The sequence below is a fragment of the Pongo pygmaeus genome, chromosome 20 (genome assembly GCF_028885625.2).
Source record: "Pongo pygmaeus isolate AG05252 chromosome 20, NHGRI_mPonPyg2-v2.0_pri, whole genome shotgun sequence".
Lineage (NCBI taxonomy): Eukaryota > Metazoa > Chordata > Mammalia > Primates > Hominidae > Pongo > Pongo pygmaeus.
Window position 1 is genome coordinate 55812796 of NC_072393.2, and position 14000 is coordinate 55826795.

Genomic DNA, 14000 nt, shown 5'->3' on the forward strand with positions numbered 1-14000 from the left:
AGCCCCGCCTTCTTCCCCACTCGTGGGCCAATTGCCGTGTTCTCCTTGAGGCCGGCCGCTTGGCGAGGGTGGGCCAAAGGCTGCGTGACGTCACTTCCGGATAAGCCAATGGCAGCGATTAGGAGGCGGGTCGTTTTGGTGATGGACATGTGTTTCAAGACGCCCCTTTAGCGCGGGGCTCCTCGGGAAGCTTTGAGGCGGTGCTGGGTGTAAAGGGGAGGGCATTCCTGGTGGATTTTGCCCAATCACCAGTCGCGCTTCTTGCAATAGACGGGCAGTTTTCCCCATCCCGGGTCGACTTGAGGGGGCGGGATTCTGGACGCCAGAGTTGGCAAACCCCTGACCTATGATGGACGTATTCGCCAGCCAATTACTAGACGGCATTCTCAGACGGGCCGCCTCCATTGCCAATGAAATCTTCCAGCGGGGTCGCGGTAGGCGGGCCGTGGACCCTCTGGTATAAGGCGGTCCCGGGGGAGTGAGGAGAAAGGGGGGGGTCTTGGCGGCCGGAGGAGGAGTAGGTGCGGGTGAAGATGGCGGCAGCCGAGGCCGCGAACTGCATCATGGAGGTGAGCGCTTGGAGCGCCGCCGTGGGCGGGGGGCGGCTTTGGGTCGGTGTTTCACGCCTCTGTGGTGGGGAAAGGGCTCTAAGTTGGCGACATGGGGTTGGAGGTCCCCCGCCGCACACGGGGGCGCCGCACGTTCCACATCCGGGGATATCGTTTGACGTGACGGCTCCCTAGCTTTCAAAGGCCTTCGGCATCCGGCCTAGCGGAGGGTCTTATCCCCCCTCCCACGTGGAGGAGGGCTGGGGGCGCTTCCGGCCAGGGCCCCACGTGGCCGCGGCGCTCTGGGTGGGGAGGGGGTGTGCCGAGTCCGGTGGCCCGACGGGCTCCACGTGCGGGACAAAGGCCCCGCCCCCGGCCGGGGAGGGGCGCCCGGGGTGGGTGGGGAGGGGGTCCGACCCTCCTGACGCCCCCAGCCCTCCTCCTCGGGGACCGGGGCACATGCCGTGGGGTGGGATCGACCTGGGGCCCTCCACGTTGAAGGGAGTCTCTTGGGAGAAGCAGTGCTTCTCAGCTCTTTACAACCTCCTTCCGAGCTCCGGGGGCATCTGTTGGGATATCGTCCCCGGTTTTGTGCGTTCTGGGTTAGGGACTGGAGGAAAACCAAGAATGGGGTCCCCCGCCGACCCCGTTTCCCCTCCCAGAATTCTCCCCCTCGCCCAGGGCTTTAGGAGTTGGGGGATGGGGCATGCCCCTGTGACCTCCGTCTGGGTGGTGGTGGGGCATCTAGATAGAGATTTTCCCATTAATAGGCGCCGTGCACCCCCTTGTGGCCATTTCTGGGTGTGTGGGAGGGACATCTTTTTCATGGGGCGTGTCCTGAAGCCCACCTCCCGTCGGATTTCTTCCTGGCGGGCGGAGGGAGGAGGGTTTGTCCGCTGGGAAGGAGTTGTGGGAAATACGTAGGCTGAGAGCTTTACCCCCTACTGGAGCCCTTTATCTCTCCTGGGCCTTTGTGAGGGTGGGAGATGACCTCCCACCTCCTGAAGCCCTGTGCAGGGGTCCTGAACCCCGGGGTCCTGAGAGTGGGTGCCTGAAATGGTTTCGAGTGAGGTTTGGTTCTCGTGCAGCCATGTGGGGGAGGTTTCAGTCTTGCGTTTCAAGCCCTCTGGGGCTGGGGTTGTCTGGCGGTAGTTTTCAGTGGTATTGAGAAATACGCCCCAGTGGAAAACCCCCTCAGCACCTCTCTTCTTATAAGCATCCCCGCTGGCTTGGGAGAGCTAGAGGGAGGGTGCTTGGAGCCTAGTAGGTCATGGCCTGTGAACGTGGCCCTTCTTGGAGACTTGGAAAGTGGTCACATCTGGAAGAGATGTAATCTGATGGGGCCTCTGTCCTTCCACCCCTTACCTATGGCATTGGCTGGAGGGGCAGGTCAGCTCTCAGCTGTCAGGATGCAGCTCCCAGGGGTCACTGTAATGACTTCCCACCCTCTTGGCTGTCTCCTGCACCTGGGGCTCTATGGGTGGAAGAAATAACTTTCCCAGAGGTGGCCTCAGGCTTGGCCGCACCTGAAAGTCTTCAGGGCCTGGGATGGGTGTCTGAATGGGGGCGATGGGCTGACACCCCAAGCCACATTTTTTTTTTTTTTTTTTTTTTTTTTGAGACGGAGTCTTACTCTGTTACCCAGGCTGGAGTGCAATGGCTTGATCTCAGCTCATTGCAACCTCCGCCTCCCGGGTTCAAGCGATTCTTCTGCCTCAGCCTCCTGAGTAGGTGGGATTACAGGCACCCGCCACCAGGCCCAGCTAATTTTTGTATTTTTAGTAGAGATGGGGTTTCACCATGTTGGTCAGGCTGGTTTCAAACTCGTGACCTCAGGTGACCCACCTGCCTTGGCCTCCCAAAGTGCTGGGATTACAGGTGTGAGCCACCGCGCCCCCAAGCCACTTTCTGGAGTCCTCTCATTCTTAGAGGGTCCAGGAGCTGCCCATCTTCCCTGGGACCCTACCTTCGTGGGCAGAGGGTCATAAGGGAGGGGGTTGGTTCCAGCTGGTTTTGTTTGGGGCTCCTGAGTCCAAGGCAGGAGCTGGGGTCTGGGGTACTAGCTCTGGGGAAGTACCCGTGTGCCACACATCTATTCTGGAATCCTCTCAGACATGAAACTGGTTTGCAGAGGTGGCAGATGCCCTGTGGGCATACCCTGCCAGCCCCGCTCCCTCCTGCTATTCATGGCACCCTAGGATGGGGTGTGTGTGTCAGGAAGTGTCACCTAATCTGGGGGAGATTAGGTGATGAGAGGGAGCGACAGCTGGCGATGGCGGGTGCCAATTCCCCTGGCCTAGATGGGGGAGGTGTGTGGTCAGCTGCCTGGCCAGAGAGGGTCAGCGTGGGGGTGGGCCACCATCTCTCCAGCCACAGCTGGGATAGGAGACCCCCTTTCTTCTCCCCTCACTTTTCCCATCCCTTTCTTAAACATCCCACCTCATTACTTGCCCCCTTTGCCACCACTCCCCACCAAGAAGGAGAATTGCTGGAAACCCACCCCCCGCCAGAGCCCAGGTCCCGCCGCCCAGCCCTCCCACAGCCACTCCCAGTAGCTAATCCTTTCTCCCTGTTACTCTCTCCTAGAATTTTGTAGCCACCTTGGCTAATGGGATGAGCCTCCAGCCGCCTCTTGAAGAAGTAAATATCCTTTTGTGAGACCCCTCCCCACCCCGACCTCCACATCAATATATCTTGCCACACATCTGGCCCTTTCTTGAGGTCTAACCATACCCCTCTTGCTTCAAACCAGTTTACTCCAGGCCCCCTGACACTTAGTAGCAACCCTTCCAGGTTCACAGCCCCCGCTGGCCTCCCCCAGTATCGCGGCTACTTCCTTAACTCCACCTCCAACCCCCCTTTGCCCTTCCCTGTGTCTGCCCCCATTTTCCTTCCCCTCCCCTCCCCAGCTGTGGGCTGAGCTAGAGACGGGGGCAGAGAGACTGGAGAGATGGTAGGCGTGGCTGAGGTATCGGGGTGCTCCCCTGGATGGTGCTCTGGGGGGGGTCCTGGAAGTGGAAAATGGGGTTGTTAGGTTTTGGGGTTCCTGGGGGGCAAGATGGCAGGCGGGGGCTGTAGGGTTGTCATGGTATGATTTTGGGGGTTCTATACTACTCTTCAGGGAAAAGTAGGGACCTGGAGGTTTAAGAGGCTGTGGGGAGCCCCCAGATCTGACCCATGATCCCATCGGCCCCCTCCCAGGTGTCCTGTGGCCAGGCGGAAAGCAGCGAGAAGCCCAACGCTGAGGACATGACATCCAAAGATTACTACTTTGATTCCTACGCCCACTTTGGCATCCACGAGGTCAGTGGGGACAGTCCCCAAGGCCCCAATCTTAGGGGGAGTGAAATGTTGGGGAAGGGGTGGAACCTGTTTTCCCACGCATGCGCACTGCTTCCCCTGGCAGCAGGCCGCCCCTCTGCCCCTCTGCTGCGCACCCCCCAGGGTCGCCTCGCCAAGCCGTTGCCTTGGAGACCGAGGTTAGCCTGAATCTCTGCAGGGGCCTCTCGCCAAAGGCTGGGGTGGGAGAGCGCATGCGTGCCTGGGGCCTTAGCCAGAGGTCGGGCAAGGCCCGCTGGTCTCTGCCGCCCTCTAGTGACCGGCGGTGGGACTGCGCCCCGGCTGCTCCCACCTTGACAGCTTCTGCACCCTTGAGATCTGACGGAAGACACTGAAATCCCAGAACGAAGCTGGGGTGGCATTCTAAGAAATTTTCTTTTCCCCCTGAGGCCTTTTTCATAAAATTGTGGCAAAATATGCATAAAATTGTCATTTTTTATTTTTAGAGACAGGGTCTCGCTCTGTCGCCCAGGCTAGAGTGAATTGGTGCAATCATGGCTCACTGCAGCCTCGACCTCCCTGGCTCAGGTGATCCCCCCACTTCCACTTTCGGAGTAGCTGGGACCACAGGCGTGCACCACCATGCCCAGCTGATGTTCTTATTTTTCTGTAGAGATAATCTTGCCTTGTTGCCCAGGCTGGTCTCAAACTCTTGGGCTCAAGTGATCCTCCGGCTTTGGCCTCCTGAGGTGCTGGGATTACAGGCATGAGCCACCGCTCCCAGCCTGAGGACTTTTAAAAGCCAGGGTTCACTGGTTCTTAGGTAGCAGTGGTGAAGTCTGGCCAAGATTGGAGTTTAGTCCATCTAATCTGATTTTTTAAAAAGGGAAACTGGCTGGGCGCAGTGGTTCATGCCTGTAATCCCAGCACTTTAGGGGGCTGAGGTGGGTGGATCACCTGAGGTCAAGAGTTGAAGACCAACCTGGGCAATATGGTGAAACCCCGTCTGTATGAAAAATACAAAAATTAGCCGGGCATGGTGGTGTGCACGTGTAATCCCAGCTACTTGGGAGGCTGAGGCAGGAGAACTGCCTGAACCCAGGAGGCGGAGGTTGCAGTAAGCTGAGATTGCACCATTGCACTCCAGCCTGGGTAACAGAGTGAGATTCCATCTCAAAAAATAAAATAAAAATGAATAAATGAATAAATATAAAAGGGAAACTGAGGTGCATAGAAGAAAGCGAGAGGGCCGAGCTCTGGCCCTCCGAGCTCTCAAGACACGCTGTTCTCCAGCTGGGGATATGGGGCCCCTCACGGTGTCTCGTGCCATTCTTGCCCTAGGAGATGCTGAAGGACGAGGTGCGCACCCTCACATACCGCAACTCCATGTTTCATAACCGGCACCTCTTTAAGGACAAGGTGGTGCTGGACGTCGGCTCGGGCACCGGCATCCTCTGCATGTTTGCTGCCAAGGCTGGGGCCCGCAAGGTCATCGGGGTGAGTCTCCGGGGCAGCCAGGCGGGACCAGGCCTGGGAGATGGAGGGGGGCCCATCAGGGCTCAGGGATTGGACGGGGATAGATCTCACCCTCCCTTCTTCCTGGGCCCTCAGATCGAGTGTTCCAGTATCTCTGATTATGCGGTGAAGATCGTCAAAGCCAACAAGTTAGACCATGGTGAGCCCAGAAAGAGGATGGGTTTGTGGGAGTGGAGGGGGTGATGCGCTGCTTCCCCAGGGCCCTCTGAAGAGCAGTGGGGTCTATGGATGGCCACAGATTCAGCAGCTCCCAACCCATGGTCTTTTGGGCTGCCGGCCGCCTGAGGATCTGAGTGTGTCAAAATCACAGGCTTAGCGCCTCAGTCTTAAAATTAGGGCAAGAAGCACTCTCTAGTTTCTTGAATGAGTAATAGAGTCACGTGGTTGGCCACTGAAGGCCCACAGTGAGAAGCCTCCCCTGTTTCCCAGCTGCCCTCCTCTGAGTTTAACCAACACTAACTTCCAGAGAAGTCTGGACCTACAAACACATACATGTGTAAATGCGTTTACATTCTCGTGCATAATTTTCACGCCAGTAGCATTTCGTACCAGCCTCTTGCCCTTGGCTTCTTACACCTGCTTGTCATGTCGTTGAACACTTTCCAGGATGTTGCGGCATCCGCTCTTTTCCATGGCCACCATCATAGGTACATCCCCAGCATTTTTTTTTTTTTTTTGAGACGGAGTCTCACTCTGTTGCCAGGCTGGAGGGCAGTGGCACGATCTCAGCTCACTGCAAGCTCCGCCTCCTGGGTTCAAGTGATTCTCCTGCCTCACCCTCCCAATTAGCTGGGATTATAGGCGCCAGCCACCAAGCCTGGCTAATTTTTTTGTTTTTTTAGTAGAGACGGGGTTTCACTGTGTTAGCCAGGATGGTCTCGATCTCCTGACCTCGTGATCTGCCCGCCTCGGCCTCCCAGAGTGCTGGGATTACAGGCGTGAACTTTTTTTTTTTTTTGTATTTTTTTAGTTGAGACATGGTTTCACCATGTTGGCCAAGCTGGTCTTGAACTCCTGACCTCAGGTGATCCATCCACTTTGGCCTCTCAAAGTGCTGAGATTACAGGCGTGAGCTACCGTGCTGTCCTGAAGTGATTTTTTAAAAGAGATTATTATAATGAACGAGTCCATTTGAAGCAAATTCCCACTGTGATGTAATTTTCCCAGTAAATGCGTCTGTGTGTGTCTTATCTAATAGATAAAGGCTGTTTTGAGAACGTGACCATGCTGTTACTTATTATATCAAGCCCACCCAGTTAAAAACAAAATCGGGGCTGGGTGCGGTGGCTCACGCCTGTAATCCCAGCACTTTGGGAGGCCAAGGCAGGCGGATCATGAGGTCAGGAGATCAAGACCATCCTGGCCAATACGATGAAAGCCCGTCTCTACTAAAAATACAAAAAATTAGCCGGGCGTGGTGGCAGGCACCTGTAGTTCCAGCTGAGGCAGGAGAATGGCGTGAACCCGGGAGGCAGAGCTTGCAGTGAGCCGAGATCGTGCCACTGCACTCCAGCCTGGGCGACAGAGCAAGACTTCATCTCAAAAAAAAAAAAAAAAAATTGTAACATCACCTGATACCCAGTCCACATAAAATTTCTGTTCCTGCCTCAAAAATGTCCAGAACGATGTATGAATTTTAAAACAGAGTTAGAAGGGTTCATGGCTTCTGCTCACCCAGTTCTCTGAACTGAGTGGGGTCCCCAGGCTCTAGCCCCCGGGGGAGGTGAGGTGAGGGGCAGGCCTCCTGGGGGCTGACGTGGCCGCCCTTGTCTGCCCACAGTGGTGACCATCATCAAGGGGAAGGTGGAGGAGGTGGAGCTCCCGGTGGAGAAGGTGGACATCATCATCAGCGAGTGGATGGGCTACTGCCTCTTCTACGAGTCGATGCTCAACACCGTGCTCTATGCCCGGGACAAGTGGCTGGTGAGGCCCCAGCGGGACGGGTGCAGCTCGCATGGGCTGGGGTCCAGGCAGAAGATGAAAACCACGCTCCATTTTTCCCACAGACGGGACTTACTATGGGGGCTGCAGGTGTTAGAAGGCCACAGCCCGAGCCAGGTGTGATAGACCCTGGAGGGAGATGGTGCAATGTAGGGGAGGTTGTAGGAACAGGAAAACCGTAGCAGGGCAATAGCCCAGGTCCTTAGGCCCCAGCAGGCCTCCCCGGGAGAGGTGAGGTGACCGAGAGCAGGATGAAGCATATGGAGGGGCGGCCAGGGCAGGTGTGCCCTTGCTGCGTGTGGAATAGCAGGGAGGCCCGTGTGGAAGGAGGGTCTAGAACGGCAGCAGGAGGAGGAGTGGAGGTGAGGGGTGACAGGGCGTGTGCAGATTTTGTGGAGCCTTATGGGACCCCGCGTGACTTTGCTTTTCCTCTCAGAGCAGCCAGGGAGGGTCTGAGGATCCCCAGAACCTCCGAGGGACAGGAGCTGACTGAGGTGCCCATGGGTGCCCTCTGGCGGCCGTGTGGGAAATAGACCAGGGGGTGAGGGGTGAGTGCCGCCGCGACATGAGGGTGGCTCAGACTAGGGCAGGAGGCCACATCTCGGAGGCAAGACTCAGGGTAGTGTTGCCAGGCCCCACCCTTCATGCCTCGCCCTGCCCCTCTATAGGCGCCCGATGGCCTCATCTTCCCAGACCGGGCCACACTGTATGTGACAGCCATCGAGGACCGGCAGTACAAAGACTACAAGATCCACTGTGAGCGCGGCCCGGGAGCTGGCGGGCGGGTCCCCGGGTGGGCTGCTGCGGGCTCACCCCCTCCCTGCCTGCCTCCCCAGGGTGGGAGAACGTATATGGCTTTGACATGTCTTGCATCAAAGATGTGGCCATTAAGGAGCCCCTAGTGGATGTCGTGGACCCCAAACAGCTGGTCACCAACGCCTGCCTCATAAAGGTGAGGGGATGGGCATGGCCAGGTGCCCCCTGGGTTGAAACCAAAGACAGGTCATCACCTGGCCCTGCCGTGGGACTTTGGGGCCCAGAATGTTGGCCTGAGGTCTCAGAGCCTGATCTGCCAGCCAGAGGTGGTGCTAGAGGCCCAGGAAAGACACTTCGTCCTTTAAATATCTTTGTGAGCGCTGCTGTGTGAGAACCATGCTTGGCACTTGGCGTCCGGCGGAGGAAACACCCGAAGCTGGCAGCTAAAGCCTACAGCCCGTGCACGGAAAGGCAGGACCCCAGGGCAATGAGCGGGTGCACATGCACGCGGGCCACTGCAGAAGAGCACGGGGCCAGGCTGGGCTCCGAGATGTGTCGGAGGTCCCAGCTACTCGGGAGGATCACTTGGGCCTGGGAGTTCAAGGCTGCAATGAGCTGTGATCACATCACTGCACTCCAGCTTTGGTGACAGTGTTTTGTTTTGTTTTTTCCTTTTATTTTTTTTACTTCTGAGATCCTGTTTAAAAAAAAAATACGGCGACGAGTATTTGTTGAGCTGGGATGTGTGAGCCGGGTGAAGCTGGGTGGCTGACCGGGGGTTCCTGTCGGGGAGGAGGAAGTTGTTGAGTGGGGGAGGAGAGGAGACTAGAGGGGCAGGGACCCCACCTGGGCCCCCCTCCTGAGAGCCAGGGGAACTGGCGCAGGGTTTTAGGTTGGCATTTGGGTTGCCGTTTGAAGCCATATGTTGGTGGACTTGTCAAGGGGTTGGGGAGAGGGTGGAGTGGGGCGCCTGCATTCTAGGAGGTCTGGACAGGGTTAGGGTGGCGCTGCCAGGTTTGGCTGTTGGAGAGGAGGGAGCAAGGAATCTGGGCTCGAACCCAGGCGGTTTATTGGGAGCCGGATAGGCAGGATGAGGAGTGAATGAGGAGCCAAGGCTGGGTGCCAGTGAGGGAGGCCAGCAGGAAGGGGACAGCGAGGTCACAGGCCCTCTGGGAGCTTAAGGGAGGGAGGAGGGGATGAAGCGAGGTGGGGACACATCCCGGAGCTCGCCCTCTCCTGTCCTGCAGGAGGTGGACATCTACACCGTCAAGGTGGAAGACCTGACCTTCACCTCCCCGTTCTGCCTGCAAGTCAAGCGGAATGACTACGTGCACGCCCTGGTGGCCTACTTCAACATCGAGTTCACGCGCTGCCACAAGAGGACCGGCTTCTCCACCAGTGAGGCGGGGCCCACAGGGCTGGGGGCCCTTCCCGAGCCAGGGCTGAGGGGCACCCACGTAGTGGAGGTGGTGACAGAAACGGGCAGAGGGAACCATGGGGACACGCGTGTTCCAGTGTGAGCTCTGCCATGTAGCAGTCACGTGGCCTTGGGCAAGTGACCTGAGCGTGCAGTGCCTCAGTTTCCTCATCCACAAAACGCTGACACGGTCCCTGTCTCCAAAGCTCAATGACAGGGAGGTGACTCACAGACAGCAGTCCCGTCAGCTGTCATGGGGGTGGGCATTCCAACAGAGGGAACGCAAGGGTGGGGTGGGGGGCAGCAGGCCGAGGCCGGCTGACCCGCCCGCACCCCCAGGCCCCGAGTCCCCGTACACGCACTGGAAGCAGACGGTGTTCTACATGGAGGACTACCTGACTGTGAAGACGGGCGAGGAGATCTTCGGCACCATCGGCATGCGGCCCAATGCCAAGAACAACGTGAGGCTCCGGGCAGCTGGGTGGGAGGGTGGCAGCTGGGGCGGGGAGCGTGGATTGGGGGGAGGGGTGGGGGGTGAATGGTGGCAGCGGGGGTAGGGGATGGGGGCAGACGGGGTGGGGGATGGGGGCAGCTGGCGGGGGCGAGCGCCTCTGCCTATTCCCGGGTCCCCAAGCCCCTCAGCCCCATGCCTGTCTACACAGCAGGATTTCTTGAGCATTCACCGGAAGCTGGGCCTGGGAAGCCAGGCCAAAACCCTGCCCTCTGGTGCTTCCACTCTAGACAAGGAGTCAGTGACATGGTGATGTCAGTTGTAGGTGACCTCTGTCAGGCTGGGAGCAGGGCAGACAGGTGCTGGCATGGGTGGGCTCCAGGGCAAGAGGCAGCCCCCAGTAGAGTGCACAGGGCTTTCTAGCCCAGCTGGGAGGCATGAGAGGAGAAAGGCAGCTTTTTGTTTTCTGCTCCCCTTTCTTTTTCCTCCTGAGCACCTGGCAGGAGCTGCCATCACCTGAGATCAGGGGGCTTCTGGGAGAGCTGGGGGGGCTTCTCGGAGAGAGGGTCTGGGCAGAGGTCCAGTGTGGCGGGTCTGAGCAGGCAGGAGGATGGAAGGCCTGGAGCCTGGAGTCGGCGGGAGTGGTCTGGGCTGGAAAAGTGGGTCCTGGCCCATGGGTGCGAGGGTGGGTGGCACTCACGGCAGTCATGGAATGTGGACCTCGGGACACCCACGAGCCCGTGACAGCAGCAGTTGTCAACTGGGCAGTTTTACTGCCTCCCCCCCCCCACAGAGGACGTTTGTCACCATCTGTGGAAACACTTGTGGTTGTCACTCAGGAGAAGGGGTGCTCCTGGCATCTGGTAGATAGGGGCCAGGGGCATGGTAAACGTCCTGCAACCACAGGACCACCCCCTACAAAGACTGATGCAGCCCCCAGGACCACGGTGCTAGCTCCAGTATCTACTGGAGAGGGAGGAAGAGTCCTCGGGCGTTGGCGACTTTGTCTCGTCTTCATATGCTGGAGGGTATGGGGGGAGGAGAGGAAGTGGAGACAGCAGGCTGGACCATTGAGTTTCACTGGAACGTTTGCCTGAGGAGGAAGTGGGCTTGGGAGAGGTTTTCTTTTTTATGAAAGAAGCAATCACTGCATTGCTGATGGGAATCATCTTGATGGAGAAATCCAAGGGCAAGGGACAGCAGCTGGGCTCTGCTCCTGAGTGAGTCTAGTGGGCTTGGGGGTGTCCACGTGGTGCTGTCCCTTGGCAGGGTCAGGGCAGCTGCTAGGGTGGGACCAGCAGTTGGGGTCTGCAGTGTGGAGATGGGCAGGAAGCCGGAGCCTGGCACATCGTCACATGGCCTGCCCGCACCCCACTGCCACCATCTCCTGGTGGGTTCCGCCCTCATGCCCAGCCTCTCCCTGCAGCGGGACCTGGACTTCACCATCGACCTGGACTTCAAGGGCCAGCTGTGCGAGCTGTCCTGCTCCACCGACTACCGGATGCGCTGAGGCCCGGCTCTGCCGCCCTGCACGGGCCCAGGGGCTGAGCGTTCCTAGGTGGTTTCGGGGCTCCCCCTTCCTCTCCCTCCCTCCCGCAGAAGGGGGTTTTAGGGGCCTGGGCTGGGGGGATGGGGAGGGCACATCGTGACTGTTTTTCATAACTTATGTTTTTATATGGTTGCATTTACGCCAATAAATCCTCAGCTGGGTTTGGCTTCGTTTCCTGGGGGCAAAGGAGGTTTGGGGTTCCTTTTGCAGGTACTGCAGTGCCAGCCTCAGCAGTGGGGGGACCGGCCTTGGCACCTGCTGGTGGCTGCCATTCCGTGGATCTGCGTCTCCTGTCCCCCATCTCTAGGCCTCTTGCTCCCCTTCCTTGGTTCCTTCTCAGGGTCCCTGTCCTCCACAGCTGTCTCTCAGGGTCTTTGTCCAACTCTTCATCCCCCTCCTGGGTCTGCGCCCCTCCCCTCTGCGGTACCCCTGTGTCCTGCCTAGTAGGGGATGGGGGTGGCTTTCCAGCACAGCCAGCCCTCAAGTTTCCCAGAACAGTCTCCCCACCTCCCGCCAACACTCAACATTGTTCCTCTCTGGCTGTTTTTTCCTGTTCGGGTCCCTCCAAGGCCCAACTGTGCCCAGCGAGGGTTGGGGACACTGAGTGGGTTGGGGGTGTATGTTTGGGAGGATAGAATTTCTCGTGGGGGAGTGGCCCTGCTTCCTCCCCTAGAATGGCTTGGGGCTTAGGGCTGGGGACTCGCCCTCCAAGGAGGTCAGTGGGAGTTGCAGCTGTAAGGTAGCGGGGCCTCACCATCTTACAGAGGTGAAGACGAGGTCCCTCTGCCTCTGCCGCAGACATGGCGTCTGCACCCACCCTTCCACCCTCAGGGCCTGGCCACGGGGTCCCGGGTCCCCCCACAATACTGTGCACTTGACCTGGTTGACCCAGGACACCCTCCACGTTGACACAGCCCTGGCTACACCTGCTTCAGTGCAACTAGAGCCCTCACCGGCGGGTGCCTGACACCTCAGCCTTTTCTCTTTTGGAGGGGCGCTCCTCAGTGTGTTCGGGGTTTCCCTCGCTCCACACCCTCCAGGGGGCCGCATGTGCACTCGCCCTGCATTGCCTAACCCCCGAGGTTCCAGGGTCTCAACTGTCTACTAAAGGGCTTCCCGACAGGGTGAGGGTGAGGTCGCATCTACAACCAGAGCCAGTGCTTGCCCGCCTCCACCCCTTTTCTTGGAATCCCGCTGCTTGGCTACCTGCGGGTGTCATTGGCCCCGCCCCATTTCCCCACGCTTTAAAGGGGGCAAGTCTCCACAGACCCCCCAGGGGGATAGACAGCAGCTGGTGTCACCCCGCACACCCAGTGAGGGCTCTGAAGCCGCGGTGCGGGAAGCGGGGACCCGGGTTCGAATCCTGCCCCTCTGGTGTGGTGCGGCCTCTTCCCACAGACTTTTGGCCTCAGTGTTCCCCGCCTGTGAAGTGGGGACTGGCCCTGGTACCTGGCTCCAGAGCTGCACCCAGAGGCGATCAGCCTGGTGCGGGAACGGGGCGGGGTGGCTGCAACTCCGGGCCACGGATCCTGACCTGCCCTGCCCACGATGACTGTCCACATCCTCATCCTGCTGTTGCTCCTCGCCTTCTCCGCCCAAGGGGACCCGGACACTGCAGCCGGGTGAGAAACCCCGGTGGCAGCAGGGACAGGGCGGGAGGGAGACCGTAAAGGGCGAGCGCCCCCTCCCGGCCGCGGAACGGGCAGGTGATCTGTAAGCCTCCCCGCTGGTCTTGGGAGTGCTTGGGTGCCCACCTCCATCACGCTCCATCTCTCGATTCGGTTTGAACCCGGTTTTCTCCCACGCTCCCTCTCCAGGCGAGGCCAGCACCAGGTCCCCCAGCACCGCGGGCAGGTCTGCCACCTGGGCGTATGCTGGACCCACCGCCTGGCGGAGATCATATACTGGATTCGCTCTGTCTCCACCAAGGAGCCCTCGGGGAAGGCCAGCCGCGAGCCCCAGGACCCCTACAGCTATGGGCGCCGCCGGCGGCGCGAGGCGGAAGCCCGGCTGGGTTCCCAGGATTCCGGCCTGCAGCGAGGGGGCTAGCGCAGTGCCCAGCTCGCTGGATGACCTCGGGCACGGCTCGTCCCCTCCTCGGCTTCAGTTTGCCTATCTGTATATTGGAGCTTCTATCCCACATTTCTTCTCCTCTAACTCCAGCCCCTGAAACCGTCTTCCCCAGTCCCTCCCCGGGCTGCGACTAGGTTGGACCTAGAAGCACACGGGACCAGGCTGGACCAAGAACACTGACGCCCAGAGCCGAATAAACACGAGTTCCGTGTTTCAGTCTCTGTTTCTCTGTACCTATTTCGACCTCTCAGTCGGGGCTGGGTCTCTAATATACCCTTCTCCATTATCCATGCTGCTTCTCCCTCACGGAAGTCCCACTGTCTACCTTGAATCCAACCCGCTGTAGCGCCTCTTTCTTGCCAACTCAATCCATGCACCTTCCGTGGGTGGTTTTGGCGGGCCGTCCTGACCCCCAAACATCCCTCCTCCCCCCCTGGCGTGAAAGGGCTG

General features: G+C 59.0%; 2 protein-coding genes across 6 annotated transcripts; both read left to right on the forward strand.

Moving 5' to 3' along the window:
- Nucleotides 1–301: 301 nt before the first annotated feature.
- Nucleotides 302–11638, forward strand: PRMT1 (protein arginine methyltransferase 1). 5 transcript variants are annotated; one of them, XM_054462863.2, is made up of 11 exons: nt 446–569; nt 3135–3188; nt 3750–3851; nt 5169–5324; nt 5439–5502; nt 7144–7286; nt 7973–8060; nt 8141–8256; nt 9308–9458; nt 9817–9938; nt 11355–11638. In XM_054462863.2, the coding sequence occupies exons 1-11, from the start codon at nt 534–536 to the stop codon at nt 11436–11438; spliced, it is 1116 nt and encodes a 371-aa protein (XP_054318838.1). In that variant the 5' UTR covers nt 446–533; the 3' UTR covers nt 11439–11638. The 5 variants fall into 5 exon arrangements, with proteins under 5 accessions (XP_054318840.1, XP_054318838.1, XP_063513592.1 ...); XM_063657522.1 differs by lacking the exon at nt 446–569 and adding an exon at nt 988–1139; XM_054462865.2 differs by lacking the exon at nt 3135–3188 and having other exon boundaries at nt 302–569.
- Nucleotides 11639–13016: 1378 nt separating this feature from the next.
- ADM5 (adrenomedullin 5 (putative)) lies at nt 13017–13745 on the forward strand. Its single transcript, XM_054462868.2, is given in 3 exon segments — nt 13017–13099; nt 13295–13391; nt 13394–13745. Coding segments are annotated over 3 exon segments (462 nt in total). The 5' UTR covers nt 13017–13025; the 3' UTR covers nt 13685–13745.
- Nucleotides 13746–14000: the final 255 nt, after the last annotated feature.